The sequence below is a fragment of the Pleurodeles waltl genome, chromosome 5 (genome assembly GCF_031143425.1).
Source record: "Pleurodeles waltl isolate 20211129_DDA chromosome 5, aPleWal1.hap1.20221129, whole genome shotgun sequence".
NCBI lineage: Eukaryota > Metazoa > Chordata > Amphibia > Caudata > Salamandridae > Pleurodeles > Pleurodeles waltl.
Genome location: NC_090444.1, coordinates 1,509,674,400 through 1,509,694,057, shown reverse-complemented (window position 1 = coordinate 1,509,694,057; position 19,658 = coordinate 1,509,674,400). Strand labels below are relative to the sequence as shown.

General features: G+C 44.6%; 1 protein-coding gene across 1 annotated transcript in view; it reads left to right on the top strand.

The window, feature by feature from the left end:
- Positions 1-19,658, top strand: part of AGPAT5 (1-acylglycerol-3-phosphate O-acyltransferase 5) — a 490,329-nt gene that overhangs the window by 381,627 nt on the left and 89,044 nt on the right. Inside the window, exon 6 of the mRNA XM_069235809.1 lies at positions 6,618-6,779. Coding sequence (XP_069091910.1) covers positions 6,618-6,779 — 162 coding nt within the window. The remainder of the gene's footprint in view (positions 1-6,617; positions 6,780-19,658) is intronic.

The window sequence follows — 19,658 nt, the reverse complement described above, 5'->3', positions numbered from 1 at the left end:
CAGGTAGTGTAGCTTTTTGAGGTGCTGTGTAATGTGGGTCCATCTGAGGAGGTCGAGGATGAGTCTTGCCGCTGAGTTTTGTATTGTCTGTAGTCTCTTCAGGAGGCGTGCAGTGATTCCTTTGTAGAGTGTGTTCCTGTAGTTCAGCCTGCTGGTGACGAGGGTGTGCTTGACAGTCCTTCTGATGTTGACTGGGAGCATGCATAGAGTGCAGAAGCAAGTGGGAGAGACTCTGCGTTTACCTGTTTCTTCATACATAATTTGCTCTCCAAGATGATGCCAAGCTTGCAGTAGTTGTCTATCCGGGCGGGAAATGGGGGAAGTTCAGCAGGCCACCATGTGTCGTTCCATGGCAAGGTGGTGTTTCCAAAGATGAGGACTTCCATCTTGTTGGAGTTGAGTTTGAGGCAGTTGTCCTTCATCCAGTCTGCAACTTTCATCAAACATATGTGGAAGATGGCTTAGGTGGCGAGAGGATGAGCTGGGTGTTGTAGGCTTAAGAGATGATGTTGAGTCAGTGCGATCTGACAATGGTGGAGGAGGGCTGTGTATGTGTTGAAGAGGGTGGGGACTGAGGGACATTCCTTGGGGGCGCCACAAATTATCTTCTTGGGTTCTGTGGTGAATAGTGGGAGATGGATTCTCTGGGTTCTTCCGGTGATGTATGAGGTGATCAATTTGAGGGCATCTCCTTAGATTTCGAGGTGGTGGAGCCTTTTGATCAGGATGTGATGGGAGACAGTGTTGAAGGCACCTGACGTGTCCAGGGGGATGAGGGCTGTTTTTCCACGGTCCCGGAAGGCCCTGATGTTGTCAGTGGCTTCAGTCAGGGTTGTCTAGGTGCTGTGGTTGGCTCAGAATTCATATTGAGAGGGGTCCAGGAGGTTGTTGTGGTCCAGGTGTTCGGTGAGTTGCTTGTTGATTGCCTTCTCGAGAAACCTTCACTGGAAAGGTGAGCAGGGAGATAAGCCATTAGTTATTTGGTTCTGCTGGGTCAGTGGATGGTTTCTTCATGAGGGGCCTTACTTCATCATGTTTTTATTCCTCAGGGAAGGAGGCAGAGGTGATGGACATGTTCAGTACTTACTTGAGCTCATCACCAACCCTCTTTCTCCTGAGGTTGAAGATGTGGTGGGGTGCATGAGCACCCATGTGCCCCCACGGGTGTTTTTTTTTTCAGTTATTTCTTGTTAAGAACCCTGGCACGTTTTTGCCACAAGCGCGCACACATATGCAAGAAATCCATATTTATTTTTGAAGGCTTTATTGTAAGCAATTTAGTGCAGAATAAGTGAAACTACATAAATCCACAAATTAGAAAATCATATTGAGAGCGTACCCATTAAGCCAGGCAATATATTATATACAGTGTTTTTTTTTTTTAAGGATCCCCACATGCCAAATTTATTAGCATCAGAGTCGTTGCCAGTAATAAGGATTTAAGTATTTCAATAGTCAGCACAGTTTAGTACCTTAACATTATAGATTTTCAATATTTGTAGGCCTGTACGAAAGACAATGTTATGTTATGGCTCTGTTGGGTAAGAAGTAATGAAATTAACAATACCAGATCTGATGGCCTTGGGTGGCTCAACTCGGAGCTACACTGTTCTGCTGTCTGGATGGTTGTCAAAGTCCCGAGCTCAGAGAGATCTGTGAACCACTAATATATACTTGTTAAGTCATTTATTTTGAGAAAAATGAACCTTGTGATATGATGTAAGGTGAGAGAGCTTTGTAGCTGTAAGAGGATACCTACAAAGGCCATCTCTGGATATAGAGCCTCATAATCTCTCATGTGCATGATATTTGGAGAAGCATTTTGTGAGCCTGTCTGAAAGTTGTTTGACAATAAGTGATGGTCACCAAGGAAAGTTTCTTCTATGTGTCTGTTAATCCTGCTGCTCAATCTGTTAGTCATGACAGCTCCTTATACTGCAAAGTAAATTCTTCACACATGGATGAGGAGGTTATATGTTAAGTACCATTCCTTGCAGGGTTGACCACAAAAAGTGACTAAATTAACCTGCGCTTAACCCCGGGTAGCTTGGCACAAAAAGCAATCAGGCTTAACTTACGGCAATGTGTAAAGCACTTACGCAGCACACAAACAATAATAAAGTAAAAACACAATCCAAGAAAAATCCCAAACCAATTTTTCAAAAAGAGTATGTTTTATAGATTGACACCAAAATGGCAAAAATGCAATCAGTAGAACTGGAGCTATGATTTTTTTAAGTTTAAGGCTCAAACTAGCGCCTAGAACACCTTTAGCACCAAGAGTCCAACAGTATATGGAAACCTCTTTGGGGTTCAGGACTCACTGAGGATGGGTCCATGTGTGGGTTCAAGATGGTGGGAGCCTGTTATGTCCCTGTGGCTCTGAACAGGAGGCCAGCAAACTAGCCTTTGGAGTCACTTCTGGTAGTCCTGGGCACAGGCGTAGAAACAGAGCCTAACTGCAGGAATGATGGCCTCTGATGGTTCAAGGCACATTCCAGGCAGCAGAATAGTCCTTCCAGGTACAGTAGCAGTATGAGCAGAGTACACTGCAGGTCACAGCAGCAGGCAGTCCTCCGAGTCCTTCTGTAGGTCCAGTAGTGAACTAAAGAGTAGATCTGAAGGTCCTATTTTTAGACCCAGGTGCCCTTCTCCTAGAAGGTGGGAGAAACTTCTGTAAAGGTTCTTTGAAGTCCATGGGCTTCCCTGCCTCCACCTACCCTGGAACCAATCAGGCTGCAGTGACAATAATGGGTTGTTAAGCATTTTGTGTGGAGGCGGGATGCTGCCTTCCCAGGTGCAAGTGGGGCTGTGTTCAGCTCCATCTGCTCCCATCATGCCAATTGGTGGCTCATTGAGGCACACCTTATCCCACCACTATGTGACTGGAAGGTATTCACGAAACAGGTCACCTTTTACCCAGTCATGTGACCCAAGAGATGCACAAAGGGGAGGAAAATGCCAACTTTCTAAAAGTGACTTTTTCAAAATTATAATGGAAAAACCCAAAGAGGGTTTATGATTGCAATTCCATAGGTACCAAACATGAAATATCTACCCCCTATCAATTAGGAATTACAACTCATTACGTTAATAAGGAATCCCCAGTGTTATCCTATAGGAATGGTACACCTCAGTAGTGAAAAACAAATTTGAAAGATTTTCACCACGAGACATGTAAAACTTATAAGTATATGTCCTGCCTTTTACTTACATAGCACCCGGTCCCATGGGCTACCTAGGACCTACTTCAGGGGTGACTAATATGTAGTAAAAGCTGAGTATAAAGCTTGACAAGGGAGTTTAAATGCCAAGTCCACATGGCAGTGTGATACTACATTCAGAATACAGTGACCGGCCGGGGACAAATTTTAGAGGGCTACTTAGGTGGGTGGCACAATAAATGCTGCAGGTATACTGGTAGAATTTAATTAACTGACCCTTGGTATATGGTGTATCACTCTACAGGGGACATACAAGCAAAATAAATATTCCATATTGGGTATAAAACAATTTAACCATGTTTTAGGGAGAGAGTGCAAGCACTTCAGCACTGGTGAGCAGTGGTAAAGTGCACAAAGTCTTAAGGCCAACAAAAACGAATTCAGCAAAATGGGGAGGGTAAAAGGCAGAAAGTGTGGGGTGATCCTGCAGAGAGTGCCAGGTCCAACACTACCGTTAACGTAGTCAGATCATTACCAAGAGCTTGTTCCTGGTGGAGCCCTATCTGGAGCATCTGATGGCCCATTGCTTCCAAACCTAGATGCCTGCCTCGTCAGAGCTGTAAATGGAGGATTCATAGTCCGGCATACCTGTGACCCTTTGTCCCTTTTACAAACTTGGATTCTAAATGAATTTTCAAAACTCCTCCTTATTTCCTTCAAAGACCATTCATTTCATAGGGGCATTTCAGGAATGCAGGCTGACCAAAGAGTTCCCTCCTCCAGAAAGAATACCAATAATTTCCCAAGCAGTGCTTATCTTCATGACCTTTGAAACTGACATACTGGTGGTTCCAATGGCCTCTGGGCTTAAAGGCACCATGCATAGGGTGATATGTTGTGGCAGGCTGCACATTAATTCCATGCAGCTACATCTGGCAGAAAATTGTAACCAGCCACTGGACAGCCAGTCAGAATTCATCCCAGTCCATCCATCAATCCTTGTTTTGACGTTGGTATGGCATGCACATGCTTCCAAGCCTCTTTACGGGTTGCCCTTCTGCCTGCCTTGACTGCAGCTTGCAGTTACTACTGACTGCTTAGAGTATAGGTGGGGGTCAAGTTGTGGGAAAATCTCCATCCATGCTTTGTATGACAAAGCATTTACATCTGTGCACATAAATCGCCATATTTTGTGTGTGACAAAGAATTTACATCTGTGCACATAAACATGTTCTTAGCATTGAACTACCTTCTATCGGCTATGAGATGCAGAATGCGTTGATGCATATAGACAACACTGAAGCAGTCTTGTATATAATGAAACAAAGGGCATCCAATTCCTGCAGTTCTTCCAGCTGGCAGTGGCTTTGTGGATAAGCACCTCCACCTATCCATGAGAACATTCTGCAGGGAGTCCTCATCCATGTTTTCGAAATCTGAGGTTATCCTCCCATAGGCACATTTTAGCCCTTATGAACAGCTGGATTAGTTACTTTGCTGCTTAGATGGTCAGGGGATTAGGATACCTAGGAGATGGCCTCTCCTCGGACATTTTTATATTTCTCATCCCTCCCTGCAACTTTAATACCTAAGGCAGTCCAGAAGGTCAAGGAAAGGCAATAGTTCTTCATCCTGGAAGCTCTGGTTTGCCCTAACTTCTTTAGTTTCTTGGACCCACAGCAACAACTTCTGAGGGTCCATCTGTGACTCCCTTCAGTTAAAAAAAAAAAAATGTGGCCTTGTGGGAATGGGGAAATGTTAATCTTCTTCTGTCACTCACTTTGAGCTTGTGGTCCCTGTTGCGCTGACCTTTCAGTATGTCTATTGCTGAAATTAAAGAACCTGACTGCTGCCAAGAAGTCCTCCTCCAGATCAAAGGAAAAGAGGAAATGGCTGAGATTCTGCCAATGTGCGCTGGAGAAGACGCATCTGATTACATTCAGTGGGCAGTGCCATATCTTTTTCATATCACCTGGCTAAAACAGTTAGTTAGTGGCCTTTTACAAGCCCTACCTCGTGGCAATCGAGGCCTATTGGGTCAAGCTAGGGGCAAGGCCAACAAAGCTGTAAGTGGGCATCTCATGGACCTAATGCACCTGTCTTTCTGATAAGATGAGGCCACTACCCCACTACCCCTTGGGACCCCTGCCTAGAATAGGCCAGACTGCCCCACAGATCTCTAAAATCAATGTCATCCTGTGATTAAAAGCGTCTTCCATGAAACATGGTCTTTTCTTGGCCTTTGCAATGAGCAAGCTGCAAGCCCTTTGCCTCTCGACGCCTTTTAATGTTTTATAGAGACAGGGTGGCTCTCCTGGCTGAACCTTCTTGAACACCGAACTTGCTCTCAGAATTCTATCTTAAATACATTGTGTTTTTTTTCCTCTCTGACTGGAGAGAACATGCAATTTTGGCAGCAACTATGCCTTATATTTCTATCCGACAAAACTAGGGATATGCACTCGATAGACTAACTTTGTGAATTTTGTTGGCAGTGGTATAGCTGAGCAGCAGCTGCTACGTTTGTCATTGCCTGCTGGATAATTTCATGCATCAAACAACGCTGCATTATGTTTGAAGTCCATCTAAATAGAGTATCAGGGCACACTCCACCAGTGCTAAAGCGGGGCGGGTGGCATTCTCCGGGCATCAGGCATGTACATATGCCGGCCATCTCCGTGGGCTACTTCACACTGGTACTGCCAACACTAGCCTCTTAAAGCTTCTTCCCAGAGTGATTGAGTGAGTCGCCGGCAACCTGTTTGCCTCTAACTTCAATGATGACTCAGTTTCTTTTAATTCATAGTCTCGTTCCCTCTACCTATTCGCTCGGAACAACTCTTCGGGAATTGGTCCGTCAGTCCACAACAATTGGCTGTTTGCTTTTTTAATGAGCGCACCTTCACATGCAGGGATGGAGGTGTACCACATGACGCACAGATGCACATGCATTACCTTTGTACTAGTATAATAGAAGCGAGTTACGCTCCGACTGTTAGTGGAGAGATACTCAAAAGGTTGGTCATTGGAATCCGTCTGCAGACCAACAGCAGTGGGGACCCCATAAAGCTGACTTCATCCTTGGCAAACATGATCACCCCAAACGTCCTTAGCGTGACTGGTATTTATTCCCGCGTGCACATCGTTAACGCCATGATATGTGTACGAGCTTGGGCTTGTTGGGTGTCCATAAGCAGGACTAGATACATTTACCTTGTAAATATACTTAGTTGTTTACACCTGCGGCATGGCAATTGATTTCCCAATGGCTCAGGCTGCCTATAATCACACCAGTTTAACAATCTAGTGCTGTTAAAAGACATCTGTTCAGAGACTGAAAAAAAGGGCACAGTATGCGGGTCGTCTTGTGACTGACTCTAAGGCAATATGATTGATTTCAAATTGTATTTTTATTTTCCGCACTCACATTGTCTATCATAATTTCATTTCCAGGGCTTGCCGTCCTGAAGCATGTGCTCACACCCCGCATAAAAGCCACTCACGTTGCGATTGATTCAACGCAGGAATATTTGGATGCAGTTTACGATGTCACAGTAGCGTATGAGGGCACGCTGGACTCGAAGGGGAATAGAAAAGAAGCACCTTCCATGACAGGTAGGATTTGCAGCATTGTGACTGAGTAAATGTTATACATTTTTTCACAGCAATTGTTTACACTTTTAAGGTTGAACACTTTATCATTTCATAAAGTAATAAACTAAAACTAAAATGCATGCTGTTGAAATATATTTTTACCCATAATTACTATACTTTTAAAAATCATTTTTTGTAAACAGATTTTACTGAAGGTTTTAGAATCGATACAATTCGGCTTAGCCATTGAATTAAGCCTTTGTGATGCTTCTCACCTATCCAACACTCTTAGGGCCATATGTACCAACACATTTTCCCATAGACACAGAATGGGTAAAACCCTTTGATACATCTGGCCCTTAGTTTCATTACAAACTATTGAGCACTCCGAAACATACTATAAGTCTCCCTCCCTCACCCATTTCTGTGGAGTCATTCCTTCATTGTACATAGATGAGCTTTCTGCTGTGTGAGGAGCGTCAGAAAATGGCACCTGATAGTCACCAGGCCTCAGTCGACGTTATCTGTGCAATTAGGGGGTAGGGGCCGGCGGTATCCCTGCCGATGATCCCTGGGACTGACCTTCTGGTTCTTTTAAGCTGTGCACTAGGGCTTACCAAACCCAAACAATGTCTAATGGGCACAGATCTCTTCTGGCTTCCCTAAAGGGCACCTCACCTTCATTGCTAGCCCATTTGTTCAGTTCCCTGCCTCAAGCCTCAATACTGAGTCCCCCTGGTGCCTTCCAGTTTCGAGCAATTTTCCTCTTTGCTAGGACAAATGCTAGATCCCGAAATCCACTAGATACCTTTGTCTTGGGGTGGGAGGGGGGGTTGTGGGGGACGACCAGCCCAGTACGCAGTGGCCCACTCAATCACAACCTTAAAGACCATTTCTCAGTAAGCCCCTAGTTAAGGGCAGTCCCATAACATGTGTTTAAGCTCTGGGTCGATCTCTCCACACCTTAGGCAGGCTGCATCCACCATATGGAGGTATCTGTTGATATGCCCTGGAGTGAGAGAGGCCCTGCAGGATAAAGTAGTTAATCAGCTTAAAGCAGCATTACGGAATATCTTTGGGATTCTATCTAATATGTTTTCCCAGTCGTTATCTTGTATGGGGACTCCCAGGTCCTCCCCCATCTCACTTTTAGGGCATCCAGAGTTTGAAGCATGTCCCCTCGTAGTGCCCTATAGAGGTAAGTCACTGCTTTAATCGTTCCTGCTGATAGAACCAAGTACTGACCAGCAGCATGGGGTTGCGGTTTGGCTAGTCTGGTCTCCCCGATGTTTACGAAATGCCACCATAATAGCTCTGTGGAGCAAAAAGTGGTCCTGAGGGAGATCGAGCTCTGCACAGAAATCTTCAAATGGTAAGAGCTTACCTCTCCTGAACAGATCTCATACTTTTATTGCCCTAACTGCCAACCATTCAGTCATCCCCGCCCAGCTGCCACAGTGAGGTAGTGTTTTCATTATAGTCATGGGTAGTTCCGCTGGAATACAGGATGCACGTTTGCGTTTTCTGCAGGCAGCGGATCCAGCAGCAACGCATTACTCAAAATTCATGTTTCTTACCCTGTGATGCCCCTCACCCTCAGCAATACCCTTATCAGTCTCTTTAGTGTGGGGGGTCCTACTGTCCCATCCGGGGTCTGTCCGCTCACGAGCCATTGGTTGTACTATTGGAGTTGTGCAGCTAGATTGAAGGACTCGAACTCCGATACAACATGCCACCATCAGTTGGGCGTTGCAGTTTCTTGAGGGCTACCCTCCTTCACCCTGCACCCCATAAGATGCGTGTTATGAGGACGTCCAGTTCCTTGAACATTTTCTAGGAATCCACATAGGTAGGACAGAGAAAAAAAATCCAACAGTCTTGTGAGGACAATCATCTGGAGTATGGCTTCTCGTCCTGCAATCAAAAGTGGGACTGTGCACCAGAACTCAGTGCAGGCCCTCATTTGATCTAATAGCTTTTCCCATATTCCCATCTAATACATCTTGCCTGTCATGGTAAATTTTGGTCCTCAGATAGGATCAGCAGTGGGTTTACCATTGCAGCTTACCCAACTCCCCCGGGAGGTCACTATTGGCTCTCAGTGGGAACAAGCAAGATTTTTGACAGTTTACCCACAGGCCGAACAGGACACCAAATTCAGCTTGCATGCCCTTAGCTCCCTCCAAATCTGAGGCCTTGTTCCAGGGAAAGATCACAAGATCATCTGCATACAGAGCTATGGGAAGATAGTGAATACCTATTTGGAGCCCCATGTTATCTGCTGCCTGTTACTGTTGCCCTCCCTGGCCAGATGTACCAGTTGTTCCATGGGCAGGGCAAACAACAGGGGTGATAATGGGCAGCCCTACCTCATCCCTCTCTCCACTTGGGAGCTCCCTGAGATGGTTTGTCTCATATTAACCCTGGTTGTAGTATTTGTATACAAGTCGTAAATCCCCCAGTCCCATCTTGGTCATGACCTCATACAGGAATGCCCACTCTAAGCTATCAAAAGCCTTTTCAGTGTCCACAGCAAATGTTGCTGCCTCATCTCTGTTGTAGGAGGTGTCCTATACCGCCAGTAGCTGGTAGAAATTAATTGCTATGTTTTGGGGGGGGCGGGAACCCCGCTTTGTCAGGGTGCACCAATTCAGGCCTAAAGGGGAGGAGCTTGGTGGGTAAGATTCTACTGAGGATCTTGTAATCTAGATTAAGCATTGATAGGGGTCTCTAGGCTCTGCAGTCATGCACTGGCTTACTTGGCTTTAATAGTATTGTATTGTATTGTAATAGTATTTATATAGCGCCTACTACCCCTGATGAGGCGTCGAAGCGCATTTCGGCGAGTAGCACGCTACTCCGGAACCCAAAAGGAATTAGTGGTGGATTAGTATAGGGAAATATGAGTACAGTTTTAGTATTATTATGGCTTCATTTGAGCCGCGGATATGTGAGTGTTAGTTGGATTGACTTGGGTAATGGAGGGGGTGGAGGAGGGAAGAATCCAGAAGTGTTAATTGGGAATTTATGGTAATAGGATTTAGGCTTGGGATGAGTAAAGGGGGGATGGAGTAGGGAAGAGTCTGTGGAAAGGGTTAGGGAGATCAGAGTAGCAGGAGGGGTTTTGGATGAGTTGAAGGTGAGAGAAATGAGGGAGAATTTAGTAGGGCTGTTTGGGAGATCGTGGTAGTAAAGTGAGGTTTGGGTGAGTTAGATGTGGAAGAGAAGGGAAGAGCTTTGGCAGGTTTATTTAGGAGATGAAAGTAGTAGAATGGATTTGGGATGAGTCAGAGTGGGAATGGAGGATAGATTGATAGAGACATTAAATATGGTGATGGGTAGACAAAGTGATATAAAATGAGAGCAGGGATTCATAAGTATCTAATATAACAACTTATCTAGGAGCTACGCAATGACCTACGAACAAGTTAAGCATAGAATAGCACACACATATATATATATATATGGAAAATGTCACTTACCCAGTGTACATCTGTTCGTGGCATTAGTCGCTGCAGATTCACATGCTGTGCACATCCCGCCATCTGGTGTTGGGCTCGGAGTGTTACAAGTTGTTTTTCTTCGAAGAAGTCTTTTCGAGTCACGAGACCGAGGGACTCCTCCCATTTCGATTCCATTGCGCATGGGCGTCGACTCCATCTTAGATTGTTTTCCCCGCAGAGGGTGAGGTAGGAGTTGTGTATGCTAGTAATAGTGCCCATGCAATGGAGTGAATGCGTATGTACATAATGAAGTTTCAAGTAATATATTTACAAATGTACAAATGTTTAAGATCTACTTCTAAACGGCTACATGCTCCCGGGGAGGCGGGTGGGCGCATGTGAATCTGCAGCGACTAATGCCACGAACAGATGTACACTGGGTAAGTGACATTTTCCGTTCGATGGCATGTGTAGCTGCAGATACACATGCTGTGCATAGACTAATAAGCAGTTATCTCCCCAAAAAGCGGTGGTTCAGCCAGTAGGAGTTGAAGTAGTTTGAAATAATGTTCTTAGTACAGCTTGACCTACTGTTGCCTGTTGTGCAGTTAACACATCTACACAGTAGTGCTTGGTAAATGTATGAGGCGTAGACCATGTTGCTGCCTTACATATTTCGTTCATTGGAATATTTCTCAGAAAGGCCATGGTAGCACCTTTCTTTCTGGTCGAGTGTGCCTTCGGTATAATAGGCAGTTCTCTTTTAGCTTTAAGATAGCAGGTTTGAATGCACTTAACTATCCATCTAGCAATGCCTTGTTTTGAAATAGGATTTCCTGTATGAGGTTTTTGAAAGGTGATAAATAGTTGTTTTGTCTTTCGAATTAGTTTTGTTCTGTCAATGTAGTACATTAGTGCTCTTTTGATGTCTAATGTATGTAGTGCTCTTTCAGCTACAGAATCTGGCTGTGGGAAGAACACTGGTAATTCTACCGTTTGATTCAAGTGGAACGGTGAGATTACTTTTGGTAAAAATTTGGGATTGGTCCGTAGAACAATTTTATTTTTGTGTATTTGAATAAATGGTTCTTGAATGGTAAATGCTTGAATCTCACTCACTCTTCTTAGAGATGTGATGGCAATTAAAAATGCAACTTTCCACGTTAAGTATTGCATTTCACAAGAGTGCATGGGCTCAAAAGGTGGACCCATGAGTCGTGTTAAGACAATGTTGAGGTTCCATGAAGGAACTGGTGGTGTTCTTGGTGGTATAATTCTCTTTAGGCCTTCCATAAACGCTTTTATGACTGGTATCCTAAATAATGAAGTTGAGTGCGTAATTTGCAGGTAAGCTGAAATTGCCGTAAGATGTATTTTAATGGAAGAGAAAGCTAGTTTAGATTTCTGCAAATATAGTAAGTATCCTACTATCTCTTTTGCAGATGCGTGTAAAGGTTGAATTTGATTATTATGGCAGTAATAAACAAATCTTTTCCACTTATTTGCATAACAGTGTCTAGTGTTAGGTTTTCTAGCCTGTTTTATGACCTCCATACATTCCTGTGTGAGGTCTAAGTGCCCGAATTCTAGGATTTCAGGAGCCAAATTGCTAGATTCAGCGATGCTGGATTTGGATGTCTGATCTGTTGTTTGTGTTGTGTTAACAGATCTGGTCTGTTTGGCAGTTTGATATGAGGTACTACTGAAAGGTCTAGTAGTGTTGTGTACCAAGGTTGCCTTGCCCATGTTGGTGCTATTAGTATGAGTTTGAGTTTGTTTTGACTCAACTTGTTTACTAGATATGGAAGAAGTGGGAGAGGGGGAAAAGCGTACGCAAATATCCCTGACCAGTTCATCCATAGTGCATTGCCCTGAGACTGATGTTGTGGGTACCTGGATGCGAAGTTTTGTCATTTTTAGTTTTCTTTTGTTGCAAATAGATCTATTTGTGGCGTTCCCCACATTTTGAAGTAAGTGTTCAGTATTTGGGGGTGAATTTCCCATTCGTGGATCTGTTGGTGATCCCGAGAGAGATTGTCTGCTAACTGATTCTGAATCCCTGGAATAAATTGTGCTATTAGGCGAATGTGGTTGTGAATCGCCCAATGCCATATTTTTTGTGTTAGGAGACACAACTGTATCGAGTGTGTTCCTCCCTGTTTGTTTAGGTAATACATTGTTGTCATGTTGTCTGTTTTGACAAGAGTGTATTTGTGGGTTATTATGTTTTGAAATGCTTTCAGAGCTAGAAACACCGCTAACAGTTCTAAGTGGTTTATATGAAACTGTTTTTGCTGAATGTCCCATTGTCCTTGGATGCTGTGCTGATTGAGGTGTGCTCCCCACCCTGTCATGGATGCATCTGTTGTTACGCATTGTGGCACTGGGTCTTGAAAAGGCCGCCCTTGGTTTAAATTTATACTGTTCCACCATTGAAGCGAGATGTATGTTTGGCGGTCTATCAACACCAGATCTAGAAGTTGACCCTGTGCTTGTGACCACTGTGATGCTAGGCACTGTTGTAAGGGCCGCATGTGCAACCTTGCGTTTGGGACAATGGCTATGCATGAGGACATCATGCCTAGGAGTTTCATGACTAATTTGACCTGTATCTTCTGGTTTGGATACATGGTTTGTATTACATTTTGGAATGTTTGGACTCTTTGTGGACTTGGAGTGGCAATCCCTTTTACTGTGTTGATTGTTGCTCCTAGGTATTGCTGTGTTTGACACGGCAGAAGGTGTGACTTTGAGTAATTGATTGAGAAACCTAGTTTGTGTAGGGTTTCTATGACGTAATTTGTGTGTCGTGAACACTGTTTTTGCGTGTTGGTTTTGATTAACCAATCGTCTAGGTACGGGAAGACATGTATTTGCTGCCTTCTGATATGTGCAGCTACTACTGCTAGACATTTTGTAAAAACTCTTGGCGCAGTTGTTATTCCAAATGGCAACACTTTGAATTGGTAATGTATCCCTTGGAATACAAACCTTAGGTACTTTCTGTGAGAAGGATGTATTGGTATATGGAAATATGCATCCTTTAGATCCAGTGTTGTCATGTAGTCTTGTTGTTTGAGCAGTGGGATTACTTCTTGTAATGTAACCATGTGAAAGTGGTCTGATTTGATGCATGTATTTAATATTCTGAGATCTAGTATAGGTCTTAGAGTTTTGTCTTTTTTGGGTATTAGAAAGTACAGTCAGTAAACTCCTGTGTTTAGTTCTTGTTTTGGTACTAATTCTATTGCCCCTTTTCGGAGCAATGCTTGAACTTCTAATCCTAGAAGATTTTTATGTTGTTTCGACATACTGTGTGTTTTCGGTGGGACTGTTGGAGGGAATTCTCGAAATTCTATGCAATAACCATACTGGATAATTGCTAGTACCCAAGTATCTGTTGTTATCTCCTCCCAATGTTTGTAAAATTGGCTTAATCTTCCCCCCACAGGTGTTATGTGATGGGGATGGGTGACTTGTGAGTCACTGCTTATTTTGAGGACTTTTGGGGCTTTGGAATTTTCCTCTACCTCTTTGGAATTGTCCCCCTCTATATTGCCCCCGAAAACTTCCCCGCTGATATTGGCTTTGGTAAGTGGGCCTTGTTTGTGATGTTGTGGTTTCTGTAGGTTGTCCTCGAAACCCTCCCCTAAAAGGTGTTTTGCGAAAGGTGCCTCTGCTCTGCGGGGAGTAGAGTGCACCCATGGCTTTTGCCGTATCAGTGTCCTTCTTGAATTTCTGAATAGCAGTGTCGACTTCCGGCCCAAACAACTGCTGTTCATTAAATGGCATATTTAGCACGGCTTGTTGAATTTCTGGCTTGAAGTCTGACGTGCGGAGCCACGCGTGCCTTCTTATTGTTATTGCAGTATTTACTGTCCTTGCAGCCGTATCTGCTGCATCCATTGAAGACCGTATCTGATTATTAGAGATACTTTGTCCTTCTTCCACCACTTGTGCTCTTTTTCGGAACTCCTTGGGTAAGTGTTCTATCAAATGTTGCATCTCATCCCAGTGAGCTCTGTCATATCTTGCCAAAAGCGCTTGTGAATTGGCAATGCGCCATTGGTTTGCTGCTTGTGCTGCAACCCTTTTGCCCGCAGCATCAAATTTGCGACTCTTTGTCTGGAGGTGGTGCGTCTCCCGAGGTATGAGAGTTTGCTCTCTTACGAGCTGCCCCGACAACTACTGAGTCTGGAGTTAACTGCGTTGTAATATAAACAGGATCTTTTGGCGGTGGCTTGTATTTTTTCTCCACTCTTGGAGTTATGGCTCGGCCTTTAACAGGATCTTGAAAGATTTGTTTTGAATGTTTTAGCATTCCTGGGAGCATAGGTAGTCTTTGGTACTGGCTATGAGTGGAGGTTAGCGTGTTAAACAAGAAGTCATCCTCAATTGGTTCTGAATGCAAGGTGACGTTTGGAAAGCAGCTGCCCTTGCGATCACCTGTGTGTAAGATGTACTGTCCTCAGGAGGGGACGGCCTGGTAGGGTACGAGTCTGGGCTGTTGTCCGATACTGGAGCATCGTAAAGGTCCCATGCATCGGGATCATCTTGACTCATGGTAGTATGAGTCGGGGAGTGCATCAGTGGAGGAGTTGCTACTGGTGATGTGTGCACTGATGGTGGTGGAGAAGGTGGTGGAGTTGTTTTCTTTGCCACCTTTGCCTGTGGCGGCTCCTCCTTTTCGTGAAAGGCAAGTTTTCTTTTTATTTTAATTGGAGGAAGAGTGGTTATCTTCCCTGTGTCTTGATGAATGTGGAGCCTCCTTTGAGTATAGTCTGGCTCTACAGCTTGAAGTTCCTCTCCAAATCTATGTTTTTTCATTTGGGAGGCCAATCCTTGTTCCTCTGTATAGGAACCTGTTTTCGGCTCCGAGGCTGGATGTTTCGGAACCGAAACTTTTTCTGAGGTTATTTTAGGCTCCGAAGAAACCTTCGTAATTTTCGGCGTGGTGGTGTCTCGATGCCGAATTTGTTCGGTGCCGCTGTGACGGTGCCGAAATTTCTCAGAGCCGATGTCTCGGGTCCGAGATTGCTGTGTGGCGGTATCTCGACCGGAGTCGGATGACTTCGACCCCAGCGTGCCCTTTTTCGGTGCCTTGGCTCGGTCACCGCTTGTTTGGGTTAAGCCATGGCCTGTTGGCGGTGGCGTCCCCTGGGCTTTTGTTGACTTCTCGTGAGTCTTATGTTTCGACGTCTTACTCACGGTTTTCGGCGTTTCTTCGGCCTCGAGCTCTTCCGAGTCCGACTCTTGGATAGAGAAAGCTTCCTCTTCTTCCTCGAAACGCTCTTGTTCTGTCGGCGTCAACGCCATCTGCAGTCTTCTGGCTCTTCGGTCTCTTAACGTCTTTCTGGACCGAAACGCTCGACAGGCCTCACAAGTATCTTCCTTGTGCTCTGGGGACAAGCACAAGTTACAGACCAGATGCTGATCCGTATACGGATACTTGTTATGGCATTTTGGACAGAAGCGGAATGGGGTCCGTTCCATCAGCCTTGAATTCACACGTGGCCGGGCCGACCAGGCCCCGACGGGGAATCGAAAAAACCCCGAAGGGCCACCGTAACTCTTCTAAATTCGGTGTCGATCTGTTGTAACTAACCCGATACCGAACGCAAACAATACAGACGTTTTTTTCCGAGATTCTAACTAACTTTCCAACCCGAAACACGGAGTGAAAAGGAACACGTCCGAACCCGATGGTGGAAAAAAAACAATCTAAGATGGAGTCGACGCCCATGCGCAATGGAGTCGAAATGGGAGGAGTCCCTCGGTCTTGTGACTCGAAAAGTCTTCTTCGAAGAAAAACAACTTGTAACACTCCGAGCCCAACACCAGATGGCGGGATGTGCACAGCATGTGTATCTGCAGCTACACATGCCATCGAACATATATATATACACACATACATACATACATGAATACACACACATATGTACATACACATATATATTAAAACCATGAGTAAATATACATTAGTTAAACAGGTTTAAAGAGTATGTGTGTAATTTATTGTTATGACATAGTAGCGATACATACAGTGAACTCAATGTCTTGCTGATTGAAATGATTTATGGGGTCCGGCAGAAGCAGGCTCGCCCTTAAGAAATTACAACTACAAATAACTGACCGTGGAGCAAGTGTCAATTTTGAGACTTGCTATATAGCAACATAGCTGCAGTGGGCTGCAGGCTGGCTGAACTCAGCCAATTGGGTTCATCAAGAAAGAATTTAGATGAGTCACAATGATAGAAGCCTCGTTTAGAGCAAACTCACATTTAGCACATACTCGAGATTAATGAGCACAGCGAAGTACTGCTGGAAAAGATATTAGGAAGACTTAAAACAAGACAACATATGCATCAAAGCTGCCTTTGGGTGGGGTAGAAGTCCTATACAATAACAAAGTAATGCAGTATTTTACCAGCCTTAACCTAATGCCCAACATCCCAGTAAGTTGACTCATAACTCATGGCTCATTGGCTAGAACAGCACGGTCACCTTAGAGGCACTAAACGACTGAATCTTTCAGGCACTTAATATGATACTAATGTTAGGGAAAACAAGAAAACAAATATACTCATTTACCCAGGCCGTACAGGAAAAAAATAAAAAGCTGAATAGTGGAACCGAAAGTAAAATAGTCAATTGATGAAACCTGAATGGCCGGCCCCACTCGAACTCCTTGCAATACTGGCTAAAATCACTTGTTTTAAATGATCCAAATTAAATTTCCTAAATCACACATATCTACCTCAGTGTATCTGATAGTTGCCCAAGATGCAGCTTTATTGATGTTCTGACCGATTATGAGGGAAATGAGGCTGCCAGTATTCCAATTCTTACCATCCATGAGACAATGACACACAAGTTACAGAATATTTTCTATAAGAAAATTCCCATTAAGCAATTTGACCACTCATCTAAAAATAGGGAATAGTTTAATAAGGACTGTTCGAAGGCCAAACTTGCACTAAAGCAAGCTATTGTGTCCAATTCACAGGGGGCGATCAGAACATCTAGACTCGCCTACTATAAAGGTATAGCACAGGCAAAGAAAAATCGGGATGAGCTAATCTGATAGAATCTGTTGGATGCTGCCAGACACAATGACATGTCAGTGCTGATCTCCTTCCTGCATTAAAACAGGAGAGTGATTCCCTTTTTGGGTGTGGATAAAGACAGAATTAACTGTGTGAAAGAGTGTATGTCATTACAAAAAAAGCTGACACCCCCTTTGTCAGTGAACCATTTACAGTAGCTCAGCATTTGATTGGTCTACAGTTGTGCTTGTACAGGTCAAGTTGAAGAGGGTGAACTGTAAGACACACAACATCATATCTCTTATTATTTGCCCCTGTGGGATGGGTTAAGTTGTTGAAATTGGACGCAAATTCTGCACCAGATTCACCAAAAGGTATTACTAATGCGTCTCTAGCAGTGGTCGGTAAAGTGCCCATGTCTTTTGCCGCCTTGTTAGAGGTCCACTAATTTAGGGACCAGCTCAGCGGCAAATGTTGCATAAAATTCATCTGGGAGGCCGACAGCCCCTGGTGTCTTGCTGGGCACTATCCCCTTGATCGCCGTCCTTATTGCCTGAATAGTTATTTCTCTTCCTAGTCTATCTGCCTCTTCTTGTGTGAGGGTCATGAGAGTGAGTAGCGCCCCCGTCATGCCTAGTGATGCTTTTGTAAAGGCCAGAATAGTAGCGCACAAAATTGCTATTTATCTCTTCCTGTCTATGCAGTCGATGGCCCGCTTCTGAATGCACTTCTACTATCACTGAACCCAATTTGGTTGGATTAGCCGCCCAAGCCAGCAAGGAGCCCGTTTTATCCCAAGCATGAGCCTGGATCATATCCTGCTTATACTCAAAGCAGCGGAACCTCTCTACCTGACTCGCTACAGGTTCCTTAGCTTCTAGTAGTGTTTGCTGCATATCTTGTCACCCAGGTCTACATTTCTCCTTTTCCCTCAATGTCTGTTTAGCTCTTATAACTTCTCCCAGTAAAGTATGCATAACCCCCAGTGATTCTGCTACGCACTTTACTCTGATTACCACCTTAAAGGCATCCCAGCCGACTAGGGGTGTGGAAGCTGTGCCATAATTCTCTGCAAAATAATGTCTAATGTGTTCCCTGACCACTTCTTAGTATGCCAGGGACTTAAAGGATTCAGGTTTTAGCTGCCATGTGGGTATGTTTGCTTTGAAGTGCTCATAGCGCAGGTGGACGAGTATCGGATTGTGATCTGATACTTTACGGGTCAAATATTCCACTTGGTGCACCAAACTGGTGTACAAAGAAGGGTATCCAGTTGTGTATGAAGGTCATGCAAATTGAAAAAGGAGTAATCTTGCAACTGTGGGTACATGCGGTGCCACAAGTCTGTGAAGCCCCATTGTTTCTTCCAGTTCACAAAGTGTTGTGCCGCCCAGGGAATTGTCGTGGCTTGTAGTGGAGGGTGTTATCGGTCAAGCAAGGGGGTCTGCTATGCAATTAAAGTCACCCCCTATGAAAGACGTTTGCACCAGGTAGGGGGCCCTGGTCCACGATTGGTGCATTTATGGTAATCAGTGCTACATCTTGACCCTTTAGGCGGGCTGTCACTACCACATATCTACCCTCAGGGTCAGTGAGGTCCACCGTATGCTGGAAGGGGACCCTGCTGTAACCCAGATCAGAGTGCCTCTTGCAAAGGCTGAATAGGTGGTGCAATAGGCCTGACCCCCACCAACCTCTAGGCAATGCAGCCCCTTCCTTGGCTGTGAGATGTGTTTCTTGTAGTAATGCTACATGTATCACCCTCCTGTTCAGATAGTAAACTACTTTATAGTGTTTTGTCATGGTGTGAATTCACCTTATGTTCCATCATAGGAATCTATAATTCATGGTAGTGGCCACATAGTGGCGTGCAACTCTCCCAAATGCGCCCCACCCCCACCCCCCCATCTCCAACAGCAGTAACTCAGTGTCCAGCAGTTGTACAGACCCATTTGGCATACGACTGATGTGATCTCCTATAAACAGCCAACAATTTTCATCCCAACTCCCACTCCCCAGGACAAGCAGGTATGTGCCCCCCATCCAAATAGTCAAACAAGTCTCAACACTTGCAGTAGTACTTGCTTTCAGTGTGCCAGTAGGTCATAGTGCCTTCACTGTTCCCTTCCAGCCACCCCCACCCAGCTGCTGAAATCAATTTTACACGTGGAATTCGGTAGGCCCTGTTTAGCATGTGGTACTCTATATGCACGCTCTTATTCATTTGTACCTAATTTCTAAGTTATACCAGCAAGGCAGCTTAGTCAGATGATGTCGGAGGTCCCCCAGATCATCACTGGTAAGGCAATGTTCAATTCCCCAATGGCGCTAGTCCCTTGGTCAGCGTCCGAGTTATGCAGGTCATCTTCAGCCAACAGGAATAAGGCGTTTGTGTCATTGCTACTCATTGA